The sequence below is a fragment of the Dipodomys spectabilis genome, unplaced genomic scaffold, assembly GCF_019054845.1.
Source record: "Dipodomys spectabilis isolate Male_0828 unplaced genomic scaffold, ASM1905484v1 ptg000085l, whole genome shotgun sequence".
Taxonomy (NCBI): domain Eukaryota; kingdom Metazoa; phylum Chordata; class Mammalia; order Rodentia; family Heteromyidae; genus Dipodomys; species Dipodomys spectabilis.
Window position 1 is genome coordinate 6,269,824 of NW_024870762.1, and position 24,366 is coordinate 6,294,189.

General features: G+C 49.8%; 1 protein-coding gene and 1 long non-coding RNA gene across 5 annotated transcripts; both read right to left on the reverse strand.

The window, feature by feature from the left end:
• Window positions 1–233: 233 nt before the first annotated feature.
• LOC122111314 (HLA class I histocompatibility antigen, A alpha chain-like) lies at window positions 234–16,115 on the reverse strand. 4 transcript variants are annotated; one of them, XM_042684082.1, is made up of 8 exons: window positions 16,005–16,115; window positions 15,494–15,763; window positions 15,007–15,282; window positions 13,870–14,145; window positions 13,632–13,742; window positions 13,186–13,218; window positions 13,014–13,061; window positions 12,460–12,856 (listed from the first exon to the last, which is right to left on the reverse strand). In XM_042684082.1, the coding sequence occupies exons 1-8, from the start codon at window positions 16,066–16,068 to the stop codon at window positions 12,852–12,854; spliced, it is 1,083 nt and encodes a 360-aa protein (XP_042540016.1). In that variant the 5' UTR covers window positions 16,069–16,115; the 3' UTR covers window positions 12,460–12,851. The 4 variants fall into 4 exon arrangements, with proteins under 4 accessions (XP_042540015.1, XP_042540017.1, XP_042540016.1 ...); XM_042684081.1 differs by lacking the exons at window positions 12,460–12,856; window positions 13,014–13,061 and adding an exon at window positions 234–313 and having other exon boundaries at window positions 13,165–13,218; XM_042684084.1 differs by lacking the exon at window positions 13,632–13,742.
• LOC122111347 lies at window positions 7,495–8,210 on the reverse strand. Its single transcript, XR_006148004.1, has 3 exons — window positions 8,146–8,210; window positions 7,989–8,035; window positions 7,495–7,580 (listed from the first exon to the last, which is right to left on the reverse strand). It is a non-coding gene; the product is annotated as an uncharacterized LOC122111347 (long non-coding RNA).
• Window positions 16,116–24,366: the final 8,251 nt, after the last annotated feature.

Genomic DNA, 24,366 nt, shown 5'->3' on the forward strand with positions numbered 1-24,366 from the left:
GCCGCACAAAGCAGCTGTTTCTCACTGTAGGAGAAATTCAGATCAGTCACATCAGGACACACCCTGAGCAGGCCACCTAACACCCCAATTCATAGGACCTACAACCATAACAGTCTTCCCTGTGCCTCAGCCCTGCCCCCCACTTTGGGTCACCAGGTTGTCACCTTTTTCAGCTCTGAGGGAAGCATCAGAACCCTGGTCACTGTCATCTGTGGTGGAAGAGAGGAACTGGTTAGAGAACACAGGCATCACTGGAGGAATTCCGGGGTGCATGAGCTCCCACAGGTCCTGTCTGCACCACAACAAAGGTCACCTCCTCCCCCCATGTAGCCTTATAGCCTTCTCTCTCCTCACCTGTAGGGAGAAACACCAGGTTAGAGGCAGGACACAAGCAGTGCCATGAGGTCATGGAAGAATCCCTAGCCTTGAACATATGAGAAGTTTCCAGAAGTGTGACTAGAACCAGGGAAGCACAGGAGAGAGGAGTGCGACAGTTGGGAAGAGAGACCCCAGGACCTCCTGGAGTGTGAGCTCAGTGGGCAGCTGAGTCCCTGTGGGCCTGAGTGCTGCAATCAGTTCCCATCACCACCCTCAGGAGGGGGAATTTTGTGTCCTTCGTTTTGCAGGGAATTACAGAAGAGGAGCTGTCAGGCTGGGGAAGGCCCTGAGTGTGCTGCAACTTCCCATTAGGAGTGCAGCTCACACTTCTGCCTGGGGCCTGAAACCCACAAGTGGCCCAGGAACTCAGACCTCCACCTTCCTACCTCCAGTCCTCTTCCTCCACAGCACAAAAAGCACCACAGCTACAATAACCAGAACTGCAAAGATGACCACGCCAATGACAATTCCAGTGGTGGGAATGGTGGGCTGAGCAGGCGGCTCTGGGAAGAGAAGGGAAAGGAGGATGAGCACTGTGAACCCAGCTCTCAGTCCTTACCTGCTGAGAGCTGCACATGCCTCCTGCTGTCTCTGAGCACAGCTGTGCTCTGTGCCCTCAGCCCTGCTTACCCCATGTCAGGCTGAGGGGCTCAGGCAGCCCCTCATGCTGCACATGGCATGTGTATCTCTGCTCCTCCCCAGAAGGCACCACCAGGGCTGCCCACTTCTGGAAGCTTCCATCTCCTGCAGGCCTGGTCTCCACCAGCTCCATTTCCTGGGTCTGCTCCTCTCCATCCCGCAGCCAGGTCAGGGTGATCTCCGCAGGGTAGAAGCCCAGCGCCCAGCACCTCAGGGTCATCTTATGTTCAGAGGTGGCGTGGAGGGTGTGTGCCTTTGGGGGATCTGAGAAGAACCCAGAAATTCAGATGCATCTCCTTGCCTCCCATGGACCACCGTGCAGGTCACTTGACCATGCTGAGGATGGACAACACAGCCAGTGCTGGCAGAGACAGTTGATCATGTCAGGAACTAGGCTTCTGGAATCATCTCCTAAACCTTGCAGAGTGCTAGACTCAGTTGAGATCACCATGACCAGAAGCTCCCCATCCCTGAAGCGTCACTTTACTCTGTCCTGAGTGGAGACTTTCTCCAGGGCTGGGAAGGTGACTCAGTGGTAGAGCGCATGCCTTGCATGCCAGAGGCCCTGGGTTCGACTCCTCAGCACCACATAAGCAAAAAGAAAAAAGCCAGAAGTGGTGCTGTGGCTCAAGTGGTAGAGCGCTAGCCTTGAGCTGAAGAGCTGAGGGACAGCGCCCTGGCCCAGAGTTCAGGCCCCATGACCGGACCCCCTCACCCCCCAAAAAAGAGAGACTTTCTCCAAAAACCTGGAAGAGACTTCTAGCCACACGGGGCCCTGGTTGAGGACAAATGCTGAGAGCTTCCTGGTGCTGCCCAGGGCCACTGCCAGAGTGGAAGGGGCCAGCTGCACACTTGTTTCAGGGACAGTCTTCCCCTCCATGTGGAGGGAGGGAGGAAGGGTGGGAAGGAGAGAGAGGGAGATAGAGACAGAAACAGAGACAGAGAGACAGAAACAGAGAGAAAGTGTGTGTCTTTCACTGTCCTGCGGTCAAGGTGGAGCCCAGAGCTGCTCTCTGACACAGCATGTGAAAGGCAGGGGCTCATGGTCCTCTGGGCAGGGGAAGGGGTGTGGTGGGCTGGGTCCCTTTTCCTCTCTAGCTGTGGGAGTGGAGGGGGACTTCCACAGGAGATGGAGGAGTCCCCCGGGCCCTGGTACCTGTGCGCTGCAGCGTCTCCTTGCCGTGCTCCTGGTACCAATATCTGTTTCCTTTCAGGTCATCCAAATCAGAAAAAGACATACTTCATCCCTACTCCAGTCCAATGCATAGGATAGATAAGTTGGCCTTGGTCCTTGTGTCTGGCAAGAGAATTCCAGCAAGACAGGAACATCATAAATGTCAGAGGAAAGTTTGTTAGAAGAAACACTATGGAAAAGATGGCACCTGCATGTCCTCCCTGCCAAGAGCACCTGCAGCCTAGAGCACAGGGCCAGCCTACTGGAACCATCTGCTCGTCCAGCAGGAAAGGGTGGATGTGTGCATCCCCTGGCTGAAAGCAGGCGCAGAGCACAAACAAGCATGGCACCAACCGGTGTGTGGCCCTCGTCCAGAAATTTAAAAAGCCATCACTTCACCAAAATATTTAGTGTTGGGCCAACGTCCAATGATCAGAACCTACAACCATCAGTGACAGTTCTGATGCAGACCCCAGCGAGACCCAACCGCTCCACAGCCTGAAGAACAGGAAGAAAGAAAACTTGCACCACCCAGCAGAGGCAAATCCAAAGTCTAGCAAAATCCCTGCTTAGGAATCCACTAGTGCTCAAAGAGGTGAGAAGGAGCTAGCCCAAATGACCCTTGCTCCTCATGCTAACTGCATTGCTGACCCAAAAGGAGATGACATTTGTGAATGAATCAGCTATATTGATCCACCAGGTTCTGCATGAGAAGGTGATTTTCCCCCCATCAGATTATCTGCTTAAACCACCAAAGGTTACTTTCCACACCAGAATCTACCACTGCAACAGCAGTCAAGAGCCAGGGAGCCCTCAGACCCAACATCCTTACACACGTATACAGGGTTAGCTGTGTCTTGTTCCCTTCTGATACACTACAATCTTGCAGATAATGTGGTTGGAAGCACAGCCACTCAGTATTTGACCAACAGAGCAGAATATGACAGGATAGCCAGACAGTGGACACAGAGATACCCCACTGAATTCAAACCATTTGTATGCAGTGTAAAGGAACCATAGTCTTCTTCTCACTCTGCTTCAAATCTTTATACTCTTTACAATGTGGGCTTCTGTGCATATGTTATACTGACTCTACTCTCTGCTTTTATGCTTTGGAGACTGGGAGACTCACTCAAAAGGTAAATGCTATCAAGAGTAGCACTTTGTAGCTGTCGACTAATTATGTTTAAAATGTCTAATTAGCCAGTTCTGGTGGCATTTCCCACCAATTGGCTTCAATCTGAGGATAGAGGTTCAAAGCCAGCCAGGCAGGAAAGTCTGTTAGATTCTTATCCCCAATTATCTGCCAGAAAACCAGAAGTAGTACCATGGTTCAGGGTGGTAGAGCAATAGCCTTGAGCAAAAGATCACAGAGACAGTTCTCAGGACCTGTGTTCAAGTTCCTCAACCAACAAAAAATAAAAAAGAAAGTAAGAAAATATCTCTTTGTAGCTGGTTGCTAGTGGCTCATGCCTGGAATCCTAGTGACTCAGGAAATCCTAGTGAGTCTAAGGAACAACGTTCAGTCTGTGAGACTGGTATCTTCAATTAACTACCAAAAAGTCAGAAGTGGTGCTGTAGCTTAAGTAGTAGAGTACTAGTGTTGTAAGGGAACTCAGGTCAAGAAACACAGAAGCCACCACTTAAGAGGCCCAATTAGGAGTCTTTATTGGAGAGCAGTTAGACTGCTGATAGACTCTTTCTCAAAGACCAGCAGCTACAAATGCAGCTAGCACAAAGCTTATATGACCAGGGGCTGGGAAGGTGGCTCAGTGGTAGAGTACTTGCCTTGCATGCCTGAGGCCCTGGGTTCGATTCCTCAGCACCACATAAGAAAAAAGCTGGAAGTGGCACTGTGGCTCAAGTGGTAGAGCGCTAGCCTTGAGCTGAAGAGCTGAGGGACAGCACCCAGGCCCAGAGTTCGGGCCCCACGACCGGACCAAAAAAAAAAAAAAGCTTATATGACCAAATCCACATGAGTTGTGAGGAATTTATCCTAACAAAAGTAGTGTACAGAAGCAAAGATAACCAGATGAAGACACTTAAACCTAATAAAGCTGTGGAAAAGAAGAAAAGACAATTATTTAAGGGAAGGAAGACTTTCCTGGAGTTTAGCAACTCAGGACACCTGTGTAATCCAAAGGATGTCCTCTATCACCTCTAGAGATTTTCAGAGCTGTGTGGAAAGCCCCTGTGCCCAGCAAGGCACCAAGATGGCTGTAAGGACAAGGCCTATTGCTTCAAGCATATTGCTTGTTCCCAACCTCCTAACTTCACTGGCTTTAAGAGAAAAAACACCTCAGGGACAGCTCCCAGGCCCTGAGTTTAAGTTCAAGACCAGGTCCGTATTCTACTGACAAGTCTTGTTTTTGAGGAGCTATCTATCTATCTATCTATCTATCTATCTATCTATCTATCTATCTAGATGCTGATCCTGGCGCTTAAACTAAGATTTTGAGTGCTGTCTAGAGTTTTATTTTTATTTTTGTCAGTCATGGGGCTTAAACTCTGGGCTTGGGTGCTGTCCCTGAGCTCTTCAGCTCAAGGTGAGCACTCTGCTGCTTGAGCCCATAGAGCCACTTCTGGTTTTCTAGTGGTTTATTGGACATAAGAGTCTCATGGACTTTCCTTCCCGGGCTGGCTTTTTTTAAAGTTTTTTTTTTGTGTGTGAAAAAACTATACAGGGGGGTTACAATTACATAAGCAGTGTAATGAGTACATTTCTTATCAAGCATTGTTGCTTCCTCCTTTGTTTCCCCTTACCATCCCTGCCCTCCCATCGGCCCATCCCCTATACATGAGTTCCTTTTATTGCCAGTCCTGGGGATTGAATTTAGAGCCTGGGCACTGTCCCTCAGCTTCTTTTGCTTAAGGCTAGCACTCCACCACTTGATCCACAGTGCCACTTCCAGCTTTTTCTGTTTCTGTGGTACTGAGAAATGGAACCCAGGGCTTCATGCATGCTAGGCAAGCACTCTACCACTAAGTCACATACCCAGCCCCCCAGGCTGGCTTTGAATCATGATCCTCCTATCTCAGCCTCCTGAGTAGCTGGGATTTTATGTATGAGCCACTGGTGCTCGGCCTTATTTTTTATTTTAAGGGTAGCACCCTACAACTTGACCCACAGCTACACTTGGAGCTTTTAGTGGTTAATTAGAGATAAGAATCTCCTGGGCTTTATTGCCCTAGTTGACTTTGAGCCACAATCCTCAGATCTCAACCTCCTGAATAGCTAGGATTACTGGCATGAGCCACTGGGGCTTGGTCTCAATGTATTTTTTGTGATGTACTAAGGACACTTGTCCTCAAGTCTACAAAATGTGTGTGTGTGTGTGTGTGTGTGTGTGTGTGTAGCTAGTCCGTGGGACTGGAACTCAGGGCCTGAGCACTGTCCCTGAGTGTCTTTTGCTCAAGGCTAGCACTCTACCACTTGAGCCACAGCACCACATCTAGCTTTTTCTGTGTAGGTGGTACGGAGGAATTAAATCCAGGGCTTCATGCATGCTAGCTCTGCAAGCACTCTACCACTAAGCCACATCCTCAGCCCTATCAAAAAAAATTTTTTTACACATGACAGAGGTTTTATTCTTTTTTTTTTTTTTTTTGCCAGTCATGGTACCTGAACTCTGGGCCTGGGCACTGTCCCTCAGCTCTTCAGCTCAAGGCTAGTACTCTACCACTTGAGCCACAGCACCACTTCAGATTTTACTGCCCAGGCTGCTTTGAACTATGAACTCACATCTGAGCATCCTCAGTAGTTAGGATTCCAAGTGTGAGCCAGCAGTGCTTAGCCAGTGCATAGTTTTCTTAGTAATCTCAATAAGATATACTTCACATAAAACAACCATTTTAATCCCTCAGCATTAACTAATTCACAGTATTATAAAATAAATCATATCATATTTCACTCAAATGTATCAATATGGCATAAATTGTACTATTTCTTACATTACTATATATTTTCTCGTTCCTGGGGCTTGAACTGAGGGCCTTGGCACTCCCTGATCTTCTTTGGCTCAAGGCTAGGCTAGCAGTCTACACTTGCACCACAGTCCAACTCAGCTTTTTCTTTTTTTTTTTAATTATTCCAAGCAGTCTTATTAAATAAGGTGTATAGAATGAGATATCAAATCAGGAAAGAGAGATGGAGAGAGATGATTCTTTTACATTGAAAATTTTCTGAGTATTTTATTGGAGGTCAAAGTCTCATAGCTTTTCTTTTCAGGGCTGCCTTTGAATCACAAACCTCAGATCTGAGCCTCCTGAGTGCCTAGGATGACAGCTGTGAGCCACCAGCCCCTGGCTGATTTTCATGATTATAAAGCTAACTACTCAGGAGGCTGAGTGCAGAGGTATCAAGGTTTGAGACCAGCCTGACCAATAAAGTTGAAGAGACTCTTTCTCAGCAATTACACGAAGATATAATAGGACTCCACGTGAGTGTCAAGGGGGAGAGCACCAGCCTAGCAAGCTGGACACCTGAGTTCCAGCTCCAGAAACACCGCCCCTCCTTGGCCCGGCCTTAAAAGGGCGACTCGCGCCCTCTAGCGTCCCGGCTCGCGCACAGCCCTGGTTGCCAGCTTTGCAGAGCTGTTGTGGGGCAGATGCCAGCTTCACTTTCACTATGGCCTCTGCTGCCTTCCTCCTCCTCCAGGCCTGCAGGTCGGTTCCTGCTGACTCCAGCCTCCCACGGCCCCGCCCTCGCCTCCCCGCGGAGCAAGCCCGCTCCTGTGGCTGCTATGCACTGTGCCTTTCCGCTGCCTCCCCCCCTGCCCGCCCACAGCTGCTGTCCACACCCCAAGCCAATGCTGCTCCTTGTGGGTTCCAAGCTGCCTGGCTGGCGGCCTTCACTCCAGGCAGCTGGACATGGGGCGGGGACAGACTCCAGCAGGGAAATAAAATCTCTGCCAACACCACAGCACGTTTAGAGGAAGGAAACTTTCAGCTCGGTGCTTGCCAAGGCCTAGCAGGAACCATGCTCCAACAGAACTTAACAGTGCTCCAACAAAGCTCCACTCTGCCTGTGCTCCCGGGCGCGGGGTCCCTGCTTCTGCTTCTGGAGCTGGCGCTGCTGGTGTTGGTGGGGATGGTGGTGGGGGTGGAATTCCGGGGTCTGGCTAGAACATGGGTGAGGGTCATGTGTCCATAGGGCCCATGTGAGGATGAGCAGGTGTCAGGCATGGATTGTTAAGGAAGCAGATCATCATCATCCACCTGCCTTGCTGGGGTAGTCCTGCTTGCTGCCTCTTAAAGCAGTTGTCCGCACAGACAGCGCTGAAGCTGTTCTCAGAGTTCTGCCTTCTTTTGCAAAAAATAATGTATCCTGTCATTGCTGGAGTTTTGTTGTTGTTGTTGTTTACACATTCTGGCACTTTTCTTGTTCTATCTGCATGTTAAGCACAGAACTGATCATTAGATTTCCTGTCTCAGCTGCTGCACTCAGGTTGTGCCCTTTCTTCCTGTCTCATTGCTTAAGGATCGGGACGCATTTCCCTAGGGCACAGGAAGGGAATCTCCTTCAGATCAGAGCTGAGTGTAAATGACTGCATTAGGTGAGCCAAACCCTAGAGACTGATGGGGTCATAACATACACTTGCAGAGGGGATGGGATTTGTACCCAGAGCCTAGCACAAGTCCTCTTCCACTGAGCTACATCCACAGCCCTTCGTTAATCACCAAGGCATTGCTGCCTAATACCTGTATTCCTAGCTACTCAGGAAGGTGAGATTTGAGGATTAAAGTTTGAGGCTAATCTGAACAAGAAAGTCCGTGACTATTACCTCCAATTACCTACCAACAAATCCAGAAGTGCAATTGTGCCTCTAGTGGTAGAGTGCTAGCCTTGAGAGAGGGAGAGAAAAAAAACAAGGATAGTGCCCAGGCCCTGAGGTCAAGACACAGAACAGGTACAAAATAGTTTTTTTTTGTTTGTTTCTTTTAAAATTACTCACTGAAGTGGAACCGGCTGGCCTTGAACTTGCTATGCAGCACATGCTGGCCTCTGATCATATTTCTCCCACCACACTGGCACCAGAAGAATGTGTTTTGCTGAAATGAATGATGCTAATGTGTTGTGAGTTTGATGATTCTACAAGTGCAAATTCTGGGTTGACTCTGGGAATGCTGAGACTTATTACTCACCCAGAGCTGGCAAGCATAGGGAAATTCCTTTCCAGAGTAGCCACCCGAGTTTGTATGGACACTGCAAATATGTTTCTAGAACAGAAGTTCCAACTTATCACAGAGCACATTGTAAAGCCAGAGAAACTGGGGCTGATGGGGTCAGGTGGCCAGGATAGTGAGAACTAGGGAGACAGCAGGAGAGTGCACTGAGTCCCAAGAGACCACAGCTGCTTATGGGTTCCCAGGAGAGAATTAACCACAACCTGACCTGCACAGGGCTGCAGCAGAGCAGGGAGCAGCCTGCAGGTGGCAGGCCTGTCCCTGGACACTGGCCCAGCTAGATGTGGCCAGAGAGGTCTCCTTGAGGGAAGAGGTTCCCAGTGTTCTGTGCAGTGCAGCCCAGGGGTTGGCAGCAGAGGACACTTAATCAATGTTAGTTGCTGGAAGGAAGGAGCCCTGTTGTCTGCATTGCAAAGTGGAGAAAATGACAACCCCAAGCGCTTCTAGCTCTCCTTCCAGTTGCTCAGATTCTTCTCTTGCCTTTCCTTGCACTTCTCAGCATCCCTGAGAACTCTTGTACATTCTGAACTGCTTGAGATTTATTACATTCTCCATGTGTGTGTGTGTGTGTGTGTGTGTGTGTGTGTGTGTGTGTGTGTGTGTTTGTATGCTGATCCTGAGACTTGAACTCAGGGCCTGTCCCTGAGCCTTTTTACTCTAGGCTACTCCTCTACTACTTGATTCACAAGTTCACATCTAGCTTTTTGAGGGTTAACTGCAGATAGAGGTCTTCAGGACTTCCCTACCGGGGCTGATGCCAAACCACAATCTTCAGAACTCAACCACGTAGGTAACTAGAATGAGTGATGTGAGCTACCAGCATTTAGCTCAGTCCTGAAAGTTTAGTCCTATCCATAAATTAGATGTCAAGAAAGGCTTTAAATAATGATTTTACCACCCATGGGTCCACTACACCTATTGAGAGTATAAATTGGAATCAACCACAATGGCATCCAAACCACTTACCTGAGAATAAGTGAAGAGGGATCAGGAATTTGTTACTTGCTGTGTGAATATTCTGGGAAGCACAATGCCGCCTTATACCTCCAAATTGGGATAAGGCCAACAGACCCAAAAACTTAACACAAATTTGAATGGATGAGATAAACTGAGTGTATTACCAGCCATGTACAAAGCAATAGATGCCTGTGCCTCCAAAGGGCTGTATTTACCCAAAGGATTCCAAGCACCAAAGTTGACATCTTCCTGCCTACTCTGCAATTAGGGAGGGGTTGTGTTTGTTTGGTTTTGGGGTGTTTTTTTCATCTGTCTTGAGTCTTGAACTCAGAGCTCTTTTGCTCAAGGCTAGTGTTGCACTAGTTTGAGCCACAGCAGTCCCTTGGGTTTTCATATGGTTCATTGGAGATGTGTCTCATGGACTTCTCTGCCTGGGTTGACTTTGAATGGCAATTCTTAGATCTCAGCCTCCTGAGTGTGTAAGATACTGGGCATGATCCACCAGAGCCAGGCTTCAGCACTTATTTATATGGTTCTACATTGATTAAAAACAAAACCCGACAACAATAGAGCAGGACTTGGGGTTGTGAAGACTTGTACTTGGCTCAGTGGTAGAGCGCTTGCTTTGTATGCATGAGGCCCTGGGTTAGATTCCTCAGCACCACATAAGCAAAAAGAAAAAAAGCCCGAAGTGGCACTGTGGCTCAATTGGTAGAGTGCTAGCCTTGAGCTGAAGATCTGAGGGACACTGCCCAGGCCCAGAGTTCAGGTCCCAGGTACAGACACCCCCTTCCCCCCCTCCAAAAAAAAGGCTGGACTTATATCGCCATCGTGTGGTCATATTTGAAAACTACAGGCCCGGATAGATTAAACCTATACTTTGGGACATTTGTATGTCTATCCTTTTTTTCTTCTTCATTAAACACCTTCTTTGACTTAAAAAAAAATATATATCAGAGATTGAAAATATGGCTTAGTGGTAGAATGCTTGCCAACATGCATGAAGCCCTAGCTTTGATTCCCCCAACCACATGGAAAAGGCTGAAAGTGGCAGTATGGATTAAAAGGGTAGAGCTATAGCTTTGAATAAAGGAAGCTCAGGGACAGTGCCCAGGCCCTGAGTTCAAGACCCAGAACTGACTATATGTATGTATATATATATATATATATATATGTATATATATATCTCAACTGAGAGCAAGTAGCACATGCCAGAAGTGATGTTGTGGCTCAAATTGGTAGAATACAAGCTTTGAGTGATAAAACTCTGGGACAGTGCCCAAGCCCTGAGTTCAAGCCCCAAGAAATGACACAAAAAGAAAATCACTATCAAAGTCAGGTAGTGTGGATACTGCTACACTCCTACCTACTCAGGAGGCAGAAGTCTCCCATTCATGACTTGAAACTGGCACTGATAGGAAAGTCTGGGAGCTTCTTATTTCCCAAAAACACGAAGGGAAGCTGTGGCTCAAACGATACAGTAACCTTGACCTAGAACAACCTGAGGGGCAGCACGCAAGCCATGAGTTCAAGCCCCAGGACTAGCACATATACAAAAAAATAAAACCCTCAAGTGAGAATCTTTTCTTCAGGTCTCTTCTCAAAGGCTCAACTCAGGAAATCCCAGATTCCAGGCAGTCCACAGAACACAGGTAAGGACTTTGCACAAGGAGATCTTCCAGTTTACCGACACTTTCTCTAGATATCTTCTTGGAGAATTTCACCACAACTCAGAAAAGTTCCCTCTAGGTCATGATGAACACCTAGTACCACAGTCAGCTCTGTCCCCACGCCCACACCATGTCACCTGTCCTGTAGCACTGCCTTCCTCCTGCATGTCATGGTCCTTCCTTGCTCTCTTACACACCCTGCCACCTGTCTCTTCTGCTAGCACACATGCTCCACAGCATGACAGTTCTGACCTCATTTGACTTTCTGAGAGATTCCAAATTCAATCTGCAGACCAAGGCCAAAGGCCTAAGAACCACATTGTTAAGTAGTCAGAGCAAAGGCCCTACTGTCTGGCAGGAGATTCCTGTGTTAATTTGTTTCTGAGAATGAAGCTGAGCAGAAGGGAGTGTTGTGGTCAGGGTTGAAAGGACCAAGTCAGCCTTAGAGGGAAGGCAGGGCACAGCAGGAAGCACAGCGCCTCTCGTGGCAGCAGGAGGCAGAGCAGGGCAGTAAGGGTGCAGAGAAACACAATCCCCAAGAACCCACACACAGTGCAGTCCCAACTACCTCAGTCCACGAGCTTCCAGAACTCTCTTCAGGTTTTCAATTTACCACCTGATGACACTTTCCCTAGGTCAGAGCTCTCATGACCCATTCTCCTTGAAATGCCCTGACACACACATGTGGACATGAACTCCACTAACTTGCAGATCCTCTCAGCCAATCAAGATGGGGACCAAAATTCCTTCCTGACTCTGCTCTTCAAGCCAGGAATTTGGGTGGGAGCAGAGCTGGGATTAACCAGAGCTGAGGGCAGGTGGAGGGAAGGTGGGCAGAGAAGTTGCAGAGCATCAGGAAGGGAGCTCGCAGGAGAAACCTGACATCCCTCCATTCTGCTCTTCCCACAGGTGGCTCCCTTGAGGGCACTGGGGACAGCACAGAACCACACTGGAGGCAGCAGTGCTAGAAGGAAAGCAAGCTGCCTCACATTGCCTTTCTCCTCACCACACACACCCTGTGCAAGGCTGCCTGGTGCTTTGGGAGGATGTGACAGCAACACACCCCCTGCTGCTGTCACAGAGACACCCAGAAGGCCAACAAGACACCAGCTCATGCAGGATGACAAGAAGGGACACAAGTATGGAGAAGAACTGATGGTGTCTTAGTAGAGGACTCAGGCCTGAGCCTAGTCTCAACTGCACAGTCTGTGCTGTGGCCTAGACAAAGAAAAAGCCCCTCTGATCATAGGTGCTCATGGAGAAGGTTCTAGAAAAACAACACAACTGAGGAGCAGGGAAGACAACCCAGGTGAGGACTGAATACATGACAGTCCAGAATGCACTGAGCTCCTATCCACACCTGCCTGTTCTCAGCCTAACCCTGGCCCCGCCCACAACACAGCTCAGCAAACAGGATGATTCTGGAATTTAATCATGTTTGATTTTCTATCTCAATTTTGGGAATCATTCATTGATTTATTCAACCTTTTTCCATGACAACAATTTGAAACACAGACCCACATCCACATTCTCTTTATCAGTGGGGAAGCAGCAGCTGCAGCTCAGAGCAAGGGAAAGTGAAGTCAGGGATGGGGAAGCCCTGGCCCCGCCTCTGCTGGAGCAGCAGCTGGAGGGGAAAGAGACCCAGGTCAGTGTGGGGAGGGTCCTGGTGCTCAGGGCTGGGCTGGCTCCTCAGTTCCTCACAGGAGGCTGACAGCACACAGAAGCCTGCACACGGTCAGAACCCAGGTACAGGAAGAGAAGTCAGGAGCTCATGATGTCCCAGGAGGGAGGAGGAGAGGCAGGAACAAATGCTGTGCCTCTCAGAGCCACACAAAGCAGCTGTGTCACACTGCAGGAGAAAAGAACAAGCACAACAATGCAGATCAGTCACTGTTAGCGACACACTCTGAGCAGGCCACTAACACCCAATGCACAGACCCTGCAACTACAACACAGCCTTCCCTGGGCCTCAGCCCTGCCCCCCATTTAGGGTCTCCAGTTGTCACCTTTTTCAGCTCTGAGGGAAGCATCAGAACCCTGGTCACTGTCGTCTCCTGTGGTGGAAGAGAGGAACTGGTTAGAGAACACAGGCGTCACTGGAGGAATTCCGGGTGCATGAGCTCCCACAGGTCCTGTCTGCACCACAACAAAGGTCACCTCCTCCCCCATGGCACTCACTTGCAGCCTTATCATAGCCTTCTCTCTTGTCACCTGTAGGAGAAACACCATGTGAGAGGCAGGACACAAGCAGTGCCATGAGAGCTTGGATGAACCCCTAGCCTTGACCTCATGGGAAGTTTCTAGAAATGTGACCATAGAACCAAGGAAGCTTCAGGAGAGAGGAGTGCAACAGTTGGGAAGAGAGACCCCAGGACCTCCTGGAGTGTGACCTCAGTGGGCAGCTGAGTCCCTGTGGGCCTGAGTGCTGCAATCAGTTCCCATCACCACCCTCAGGAGGGGGAATTTTGTGTCCTTCGTGTTGCAGGTGATTTACAGAAGAGGAGCTGTCAGGCTGGGGAAGGCCCTGAGTGTGCTGCAACTTCCCATTAGGAGTGCAGCTCACACTTCTGCCTGGGGCCTGAAACCCACAAGTGGCCCAGGAACTCAGACCTCCACCTTCCTACCTCCAGTCCTCTTCCACCACAGCACAAAAACCACCACAGCTACAATAACCAGAAAGATGCCCACACCAATGACAATTCCAGTGTTGGGAATGGTCGGCCAAGTAGGCGGCTCTGGGAAGAGAAGGGAAAGGAGGATGAGGGCTGTGAACCCAGCTCTCAGTCCTTACCTGCTGAGAGCTGCACATGCCCCCTGCTGTCTCTGAGCACAGCTGTGCTCTGTGCCCTCAGCCCTGCTTACCCCATGTCAGGCTGAGGGGCTCAGGCAGCCCCTCATGCTGCACATGGCATGTGTATCTCTGCTCCTCCCCAGAAGGCACCACCACAGCTGCCCACTTCTGGAAGCTTCCATCTCCTGCAGGCCTGGTCTCCACCAGCTCCATTTCCTGGGTCTGTTCCTCTCCATCCCGCAGCCAGGTCAGGGTGATCTCCGCAGGGTAGAAGCCCAGCGCCCAGCACCTCAGGGTCATCTTATGTTCAGAGGTGGGGTGGAGGGTGATGTGTGCCTTTGGGGGATCTGAGAAGAACCCAGAAATTCAGATGCATCTCCTTGCCTCCCACGGGCCACTGCCCAGGTCAGTTGACCATGTTGAGGATACATAATACAGAGAGGGATCAGGGATGGATGATCCAGGCTGAAACTCGGCTTCTGGAATCATCTCTTAAACCTTGCAGAGTCCTAGACTAAGTTGAGATCACCGAAGAAGCCCTGGATCTCTCAAGAGTCACTGGGCTCTGTCCTGAGTGGAGATAAGAGACACTCTCTCCAGGGGCTGGGAAGGTGGCTCAGTGGTAGAACGCTTGCCTTGCATGACTGAGGCCCTGGGTTCGATTCCTTAGCACCACATAAGCAAAAAGAAAAAAGCCGGAAGTGGCGCTGTGGCTCAAGTGGTAGAGCGCTAGCCTTGAGCTGAAGAGCTGAGGGACAGCACCCAGGCCCAGAGTTCAGGCCCCGTGACTGGACCCAAAAAAAAAAAAAAGTGACACTTTCTCCAAAGCAGTGGAAGAGACTTCTAGCCACAATGGGTCCTGGTTGAGGACAAATGCTGAGAGCCTCCTGGTGCTGCCCAGGGCCACTGCCAGAGTAAAAGGGGCCAGCTGCACACTTGTTTCTGGGACAGTCTTCCCCCTCCATGCATGGAGAGAGACAGAGACAGAGACAGACAGAGAGAGAGAGAGAGAGATAGTGTGTGTGTTTCACTGTGGTGAGGTCAAGGTGGATTCCAGAGCCACTGTGTGACACAGCATGTGCAAGGCAGGGGCTCATGGTTCTCTGCGCAGGGGAAGGGGTGTGGTGGGCTGGGTCCCTTTTCCTCTCTGGCTGTGGGAGTGGAGGGGGACTTCCACAGGAGATGGAGGAGTCCCCGGGCCCTGGTACCTGTGCGCTGCAGCGTCTCCTTGCCGTGCTCCAGGTATCTGCGCAGCCACTCCACGCACGTGCGCTCCAGGTAGGCCCTCCAGCGCTCTGCCTCACCGGCCTCCTCCCACTTGCGCCTGGTGATCTGAGCCGCCATGTCGGCCGCGGTCCAGGAGCTCAAGTCCTCGTTCAGGGCGATGTAGTCCTGGCCATCATAGGCGTCCTGACGGTACCCGCGGAGGAGACGGCCATCTGCGCTCACGTCGCAGCCGAACATGATCTGGATGGTGTGAGAAGCTGCCCCGCCCCCACGGTCAGCCCGCGCCCCCGGGGACTTTGGCCTACACGGAGAGGACACCGGCCCCACCCCGCGGCTCTTTCCCGGGGTGCCGGTCCCCCGCAGCGCCCGCAGCCTGGGCTGAACCTCAGTCCTGAGACCCCGGGGGCTCGGGCTGGTCAGCGGGAGGCGGGGAGGGGTCGTGACCTCCGACCCGGCGGCGTCGCTCACCGTCCGCGCTCTGGTTGTAGTAGCTGAGCAGCGTCTGCAGGTTCACTCGGTCAATCTGTGCGCTGTCCTTGCAGTTCCGCGTCTCCCGCTCCCAGTACTCGGGCGGCTCCCGCTCCACCCACGGCGCCCGCGGCTCCATCCTGGGGTTCGCGGCGTCGCTGTCGAAGCGCACGAACTGCGCGTCGTCCACGTAGCCGACGGTGATGAAGCGGGGCTCCCCGACTCCGGGCCGGGACACGGCGGTGTCGAAATACCGCAGGGAGTGGGGGCCTGCGGGCGGGCGCGGGTGAGAGCCGGGAGCGCGGCGGGAGCGGAGAAGGGGTTCGGCACGCGGGAGACGCAAAGGGGGTGCGAATGACCCCGGCGGCGCCCAGCGAGGGCACCGAGGACGGGTCAGGCGGAGGGGACGGGGACGCGGCTGCCCGGGCCCTGCCCCCCGACGGCGCCTCACCCCACCGCCACCTCTCGCTCTACCCTGCGGACTCGTGTTGCCCACGGGCCCCAGACTCACCCGCCCAGGTCCCGGCCAGCGCCAGCACCCACGACAGCAGCCGCAGGACGGATCCGGGCGCCATGAGCCCAGCCCCAGAATCCGGGGAGACTCTGAGTGCCAGTAGCTCCGCGGGGGACTTTAGAACCCGGAACCCCAGTGACACTGATTGGCTTCTCTAGAACCCGACACCCAGTAGCAGCAAGAGCTGATGCCTTGTCACCAGTGTCCGGGCAGAAGCGGCCGACACAGGTTGGAGAAGAAGTGAAACTGGGGAGACTGGGAATCCCCAGTGCTGAGCTTCCACACCCAGAGCAGCTCTGGCTCTGAGATAATGAGATCTAGGCCTGGACACCTGGGACTTTGTCCTGGTTCCTCCCTCCCCTCCCCCCCCCCCCCCCAACACTCTGTCCCAGCTACTTCTGGCTTTTGCCTGAGGGCCAAATCAGAGATTCTGAGAGAGTTTGCTTCTATGATCTCTGAACATATTCATGTCGATCCCAAAGGTATTTGTAACATGGGTTCTGTCACTATTCACTGTTAGGGCTGGGAATGTGCTTAGTAGTAGAGTGCTTGCCTCCCATGTTTGAAACTGGGGATCCATTCCTCAGCACCACATATACAAGAATGCCAGAAGTGGTGCTGTGGCTCAAGTGGTAGACTGCTAACTACCTGAGCAAAAGAAGCTCAGGGACATTGCCCAGGACCTGAATTCAAGGCCCAGAACTGGCCAAAAAATAATAATAATAACTTCTAGATATGAAACAGTCTTTAAACCTAATGGCTCATGTCCTGTATCCTAGCTACTTGGGAATCAAAGATATGAGGATAGAGGTTCAAAGCCAGCCAGGACAGGAAAGTCTCTGAGACTCTTATCTCCAATTAACTACCAGAAACTCAGAAGTGGTGCTGGGTTCTAAGTGCTGGAGTACTAGCTTTGAGTATAAAAGCTCAGGGAGAGCATCCAGGTCTGCGCTCAATCCCCCTTGACCAAAACAACAAGAGGCCTTCACAGTACTTGACTTTGGGCCGGGATTGTGGATTAGGGGGAGAGAGCTTGCCTAGCATGCATGAAGCCCTGGGTTCAATTCCTCAGTACTACATAAAAAGGAGAAGCCAGAAGTGGCACTATGGATCAAGTAGTAGAATGCTAACCTTGAGCAAAAAGAAGTTCAGGGACAGAATCCAGCCCATCTCAGCCATACTGCACCATCTTCAGGATTATAGAGATTGTGGCCTTGGTGTTGAATAGGGAGTACTGGTTTTGTTTTGTTTTCTGTTTTGTTTGGTTGTGGTGCTTGAACTGTGGGCCTGAGTGCTGTCTCTGAGCTCTTCAGCTCAAGGCAAGCACTCTATGACTTGAGCCATAGTTTCATTTTCGGTTTTCTGGTGGTTAATTGGAGAAAAGAGTCTCAGGGACTTTCCTGCCCAGGCTGGCCTTGAACCATCATGCTCCGACCTTGCCTCCTGAGTACCTAGGATTATAGATGTGAGCCACTGGCCCCCAATCATTTTTTTCTTTGCTAGACCTGAGGCTTGAATTCAGGGCTTGGGCTCTGTCCCTGAGCCTGTTTTTTTATTCAAGGCTAGCACTCTACCACTTCAGCCATAGTGGCATTTCTGGCTTTTTCTGTTTATGTGGTACTGTATTGAACCAAGGCTTCATGCAAGCACTCTACCACTAAGCAACATGCACAGCCCCAAACATTTTTTTTCCAAACTTTTTTAAATATTAAAATACCTACCAATAAACCTAACCAAGAAGAATAAAGACCTTTACCATGAAACTTACACAACACCAAAGAAATTCATAGGACAGACTTCCCATGCTCATGAATGGGCAGAGTTAAAACTGTTGAGCTGCTTGGAATGTGTGGGTTTTTAGGAAGAGAAGGGCAGGAATGGGCGCTGTGACACAAAATTATAGAGCGCTAGCCTTCGGTACAAAAGCTCAGAGACAGCGTCCAGGCCCTCAGTTCAAGTCCAGGACAACCTCCAGCCATCAAAATGGGGGGAAAAAAAAGAATGAAAGAAAGGAAAGAAAAGAAAGGGAAAAAAAAAAAGGAAGAGAAGGGAAAGGAACTGGTTGGAATCAGCCTGTGTGAATCCTCTGTAGCTGTCAGGGTTAAGGAGCCTTTAGTTGGCTGCTCTTTGACCCTGAGGCAAGTAGGGTCTCAGCAATTGAATCAGGTGGGTTGGATAATTTGCATACCAAAGGTGCTTACTGGAGATTGTATTACTTTCTTTTTTTCTTTTTTTTTTTTTGTCCTTGTAGGGCTTGAAATCTGGGCTTGGGAGCTGTCCCTCAGCTCTTCAGCTCAAGGCTAGGGTTCTACCACTTGAGCTACAACACCACTTAGGGTTTACTAGTGTATTTTTTGAGATAAGAGTTTCTCCAACTTTCTTGCCCAGGCTAGCTTTGAACCGTGAACCTCAGATCTCAGCCTCAGGAGTAGCTAGGATTACAGCCATGAGCCACTGGTGCCCGGCTGTTCTTTTAGTTGCTAACCTTGGGAAGAATATTTCTTGCCTAGTTTGCTAGGTTCTGAAGTCAAACTATCAGTGCAGTTAAAGCACTCTAACCCAAACATTTCAAGGTTAGCTTGGTGCAGGCCAGGCCTATGGGAGGGCAGGGGTCTAGTCCCTGCACTTCCTTGTTCCACATTGCTTATATTACACTCCTCCCCCTCCCACCCCCAGCCAGGAATGTGTCAGTATGAAACACAGGCTGGCTTAGAAGTCATTCCTCCTGCCTCCACCTCCCCAGTGCTGGGATTACAGGCATGTGTCATCACACCTGCTGGCCCACATGCTTCAGGATCTGCCCTGAGTCTGGGTGGAAGTTCTGCCAAGGCCAGAGCCAGCTAAGTAATGCTGCCCTGCTTCCATGCTGACATCTCACAGCATGATGTCTACTCCAGGCAGCAAAGGCTGACACATTTCACTAAAACAGGAGGTAAGCAGGAGATCTTTTACTTATCTTGCTCTATCACTCTGTCACTATCTCTTTCTCTTTCTCAGTTTCTCTCCCTTCTCTCTCCTCTCTCCATCTGTCTGGAACCTAGGGCTTCTTACAAACTGAGCTTGCTTGCCTAGCTAGTACTTTATCACTAGAGCCACAAGTTGAGCCCAACCTTTTTACTGGTTACCTGAAGATGAAATCTCTCAGATTTTACTGCCCAGGCTGGCTTTGAACTATGATCCTCACATCTCAGCCTCCTCAGTAGCTAGGATTACAAGTGTGAGCCAGCAATGCCTAGTGCATAGTTTTCTTAGTAAAGTCAGTAAGATATACTTCACAGAAAACAACCATTTTAATCTCTCAGCATTAACTAATTCAGAGCATTATAAAATAACTCATATTATATTTCATTTCAAAGGTATTAATATAATGTAAATTGTACTATTTCATTTACATTACTATATATTTTCTCCTTCCTGAGTCTTGAACTGAGGGCCTTGGCACTGTCCCTGAGCTTCTTTGGCTCCAGGCTAAGTTAGCAGTCTACACTTACACCACAGTCCACTTCAGCATTTTCTAGTACTTTATTGGAGATAAGAGTCTCATAGCCTTTCTTTTCAGGGCTGACTTTGAATCACAAACCTCAGATCTAAACCTACTGAGTGCCTAGGATGACAGCTGTGAGCCACCAGTGCCTGGCTGATTGTCATGATTATAAAGCTAACTACTCAGGAGGCTGAGTGCAGAAGTATCAAGGTTTGAGACCAGCCTGACCAGAAAAGTTGAAGAGACTCTTTCTCAGAAATTACATGAGGAGCTGGGAAGGTGGCTCAGCGCTTGCCTTGCATGCATGAGGCCCTGGGTTCAATTCTTCAGCACCAAATAAGCAAAAAGAAAACATCTGGAAGTGGTGCTGTGACTCAAGTGGTAGAGTGCAGAGCTGAGGGACAGCGCCAGGCCCAGAGTTCAGCCCCCACGACAGGATTCCCTCCCCCCAAAAAAATGTAAAACCTTACACGAATATATAATAGGACTCCACGTGAGTGTCAAGGGGGAGAGCACCAGCCTAGCAAGCTGGACACCTGAGTTCCAGCTCCAGAAACAGCGCCCCTCCCCGGCCCGGCCTAAAGACGGCGGGTGGCGCCCTCTAGCGTCGCGGCTCCCGCACAGCCCTGGTTCCCAGCTTCGCAGCTCTGTTGAGGGGCAGATGCCAGCTTCACTTTCACTATAGCCACTGCCGCCTTCCTCCTCCTCCAGGCCTGCAGGTCGGTTCCCGCTGACTCCAGCCGCCCACGACCCGCCCTCGCCTCCCTACCGAGCAAGCCCGCTCCTGTGGCTGCGATGCGCTGTGCCGTCCCCTCTGCCTCCCGCCCCGCCCGCAGCTGCTGTCCACCACCCCAAGCCAATGCTGCTCCTTGTGGGTTCCAAGCTGCCTGGCTGGAGGCCTTCACTCCAGGCAGCTGGACATGGGGCGGGGACGGACTCCAGCAGGGAAGGAAAATCTCTACCAACACCACAGCACGTTTAGAGGAAGGAAACTTTCAGCTTGGGGCTTGTTAAGGCCTAGCAGGAACCATGCTCCAACAGACCTTAACAGTGCTCCAACAAAGCTCCACTCTGCCTGTGCTCCCGGGCGCAGGGTTCCTGCTTCTGCTTCTGGAGCTGGCGCTGCTGGTGTTGGTGGGGATGGTAGTGGGGATGGCATTTTGGGGTCTGCTAGAACATGTGTGAGGGTCATGTGTCCATAGGGCCCATGTGAGGATGAGCAGGTGTCAGGCATGGATTGTTAAGGAAGCAGATCATCATCATCCACCTGCCTTGCTGGGGTAGTCCTGCTTGCTGCCTCTTAAAGCAGCGCTGAAGCTGTTCTCAGAGTACTGTTTTCTTTTGCAAAAAATTATGTATCCTGTCATTGCTGGGGTTTTTTGTTTCTTTATTGTTGTTGTTGTTTACGCATTCTGGCACTTTTCTTGTTCTATCTGCATGTTAAGCACAGAACATCATTAGGTTTCCTGTCTCAGCTGCTGCACTCAGGTTCTGCTCTTTCTTCCTGTCTCATTGCTTAAGGATGGGGAAGCATTTCCCTAGAGCACAGGGAATCTCCTTCAGATCAGAGCTGAGTGTAAATGACTGCATTAGGTGAGCCAAACTCTAGAGACTGATGGGGTCATAACATACACTTCCAGAGGGGATTTTCTTTTACTTTCATTTTTCTAGGGCTGTGATTTGTACCCAGAACCTAGCACAAGTCCTCTTCCACTGAGCTGCATCCACAGCCCTTGGTTATTCACCGAGGCACTGGTGCCTCATACATGTAATCCTACCTACTCAGGAGGCTGAGATTTGAGGAGTAAAGTTTGAGGCTAACCTGAATAAGAAAGTCTGTGACTATTACCTCCAATTACCTACCAACAAATCCAGAAGTGCAACTGTGACTCTAGTGGTAGAGTGCTAGCCTTGAGAAAGAGAGAGAGAAAGAGAGAGAGAGAGAGAGCGAGAGAGAGAGAGAGAGAGAGAGAGAGAGAGAGAGAGAGAATAAACAATCAGGGAGAGTACCCAGGCCCTGAGGTGAAGACCCAACTCAACCACAAATAGTTATTTGTTTGTTCGTTTGTTTTTAAATTACTCAGCATTGTGGCTCAGACTGGCCTTGAACTTGCTGTGCAGCTCATGCTGGCCTCTGATCATACTTCTCCCACCTGGTATTACAGGCAGGCTCCACCATATTGGCTCCAGAAGAATGTGTTTTGCTGCAATGGATGATGCTAATGTGTTGTGAGTTTGATGATGCTAAAAGTGCAAGTTCCGGGTTGACTCTGGGAATGCTGAGACTTATTACTCACCCAGAGCTGGCAAGCATTTGGAAATTCCTTTCCTGGGTAGCTACCCGAGTTTGTGTGTGACACTGCAAATATGTTTCTAGAACAGAAGTTCCAACCTATCACAGAGGACTTTGCAAAGCCAGAGAAACTTGGGCTGATGGGGTCAGGTGGCCAGGATAGTGAGAACTAGGAAGACAGTAGGAGAGTGCACTGAGCCCAAGAGACCACAGCTGCTCATAGGTTCCCAGGGGAGAATAAACCACAACCTGACCTGCACAGGGCTGCAGCAGAGCAGGGAGCAGCCTGCAGGTGGCAGGCCTGTCCCTGGACACTGGCCCAGCTAGATGTGGACAGAGAGGTCTCCTTGAGGGAAGAGGTTCCCCGTGTTCTGTGCAGTACAGCCCAGGGGTTGGCAGGCAGAGGACACTTAATCAATGTTAGTTGCTGGAAGGAAGGAGCCCTGTTGTCTGCATTGCAAAGTGGAGAAAATGACAACCCCAAGCGCTTCTAGCTCTCCTTCCAGTTGCTCAGATTCTTCTCTTGCCTTTCCTTGCACTTCTCAGCATCCCTGAGAACTCTTGTACATTCTGAACTGCTTGAGATTTATTACATTCTCCGTGTGTGTGTGTGTGTGTGTGTGTGTGTGTGTGTGTGTGTGTGTGTGTGTATGCTGATCCTGAGACTTGAACTCAGGGCCTGTCCCTGAGCCTTTTTACTCTAGGCTAGTCCTCTACCACTTGACTCACAAGATCACTTTCAGCTTTTGGGGGGTTAACTGGGGATGGAAGTCTTCAGGACTTCCCTATGTAGGCTGATGCCAAACTACAATCTTCAAATCTCAGCCTCCTAGGTGACTAGAATTAGTGCTGTGAGCCACCAGCACTTAGCTCAGACATGAATGTTTTAGTTCTATCCATAAATTAGATGTCAAGAAAGGCTATAAATAATGATTTTACTACCCACGGTGCCACTGCACCTGTTGAGAGTATAAATTGGAATCGACCACAATGGCATCCAAACCACTTACTGAGAAAAAGTGAAGAGGGGTCATGAATTTGTTACTTGCTGTGTGAATATTCTGGGAAGCACAATGCAGCCTTATACTTCCAAATTGGGATAAGGCCAACAGACCCAAAGACTTAACACAGATTTTAATGCATGAGATAAACTGAGTGTAATACCAGCCATGTACAAAGCAACAGAGGCCTGTGCCTCCAAAGGGCTGTATTTACCCAAAGGTTTCCAAGTACCAAAGTTGACATCTTCATGCCTACTCAGTACTATGGGGGAGGGGTTGTGTTTGTTTGGTTTTGGGGTGTTTTTTACATCTATTCTGAGTCTTGAACTCAGAGCTCTTTTGCTCAAGGCTAGTGTTGTACAACTTTGAGCCACAGCAGTTCCTTGGGTTTTCTTATGGCCCATTGGAGATGTGTCTCATGGACTTCTCTGCCTGGGTTGGCTTTGAATAGCAATTCTTAGATCTCAGCCTCCTGAGTGTGTAGTATACTGGCCATAATCCACCAGAGCCAGGTTTCAGCACTTATTTATATGTTGCTACATTGCTTAAAAAAAAAAAACAAAACCAACAATGAAAAAGCTGGACTTGGGTCTGGGAAGACTTGGACTTGGCTCAGTGGTAGAGCACTTGCTTTGTATGCATGAGGCCCTGGTTTTGAATCCTCAGCACCACATAAGCAAAAAGAAAAAAAGACGGAAGTTGCGCTGTGGCTGAAGAGGTAGAGCGCTAGCCTTGAGCTGAAGAGCTGAGGGACAGTGCCCAGGCCCAGCAATCAGGCCCCAGGACCACACAAAAAAAGAAAGAAAAAAAAAAAAGGCCGGACTTATATCGCCCTCGTGTGGTCACATTTGGAAACTACAGGTCCAGATAGATTAAACCTATACTCTGGGACATTTATATGTCTACCATTTTTTCTTCTTCATTAAACATCTTCTTTGACTTAAATATATATATATATATATGTATATATATATATATATATATATATCAGAGATTGAAAATGTGGCTTAGTGGTAGAATGCTTGTCAACATGCATGAAGCCCTGGCTTTGATTCCTCCAACCACATGGAAAAGGCTGGAAGTGGCAGTATGGTTAAACGGGTGGAATTCTAGTCTTGAACAAAGGAAGCTCAGGGACAGTGCCCAGGCCCTTAGTTCAAGCCCCAGAACTGAACATAAATAAATATATCTCAACTGAGAGCAAGTGGCTCATGCCAGAAGTGCTGTTGTGGCTCAAATTGGTATAGTATTAACTTTGAGTGATAATAGCTTTGAGTGCCCAAGCCCTGAGTTCAAGCCCCAAGGAATGACACAAAAAGAAAATCACTATTAAAGACATGTAGTGTGGATCCTGCTATACTCCTACCTACTCAGGAGGCCGACTTCTCCCATTCATGGCTTGAAACCAGCACTGATAGGAAAGTCTGGGGAATTCTTATTTCCCAAAGCAGGAAGGGAATCTGTGACTCAAACAGCACAGTAACCTTGACCAAGAACAAGCTGAGAGACAGCACACAAGCCATGAGTTCAAGCCCCAAGACTAGCACATACACACAAAGGAAAATCCCTCAAGTGAGAATC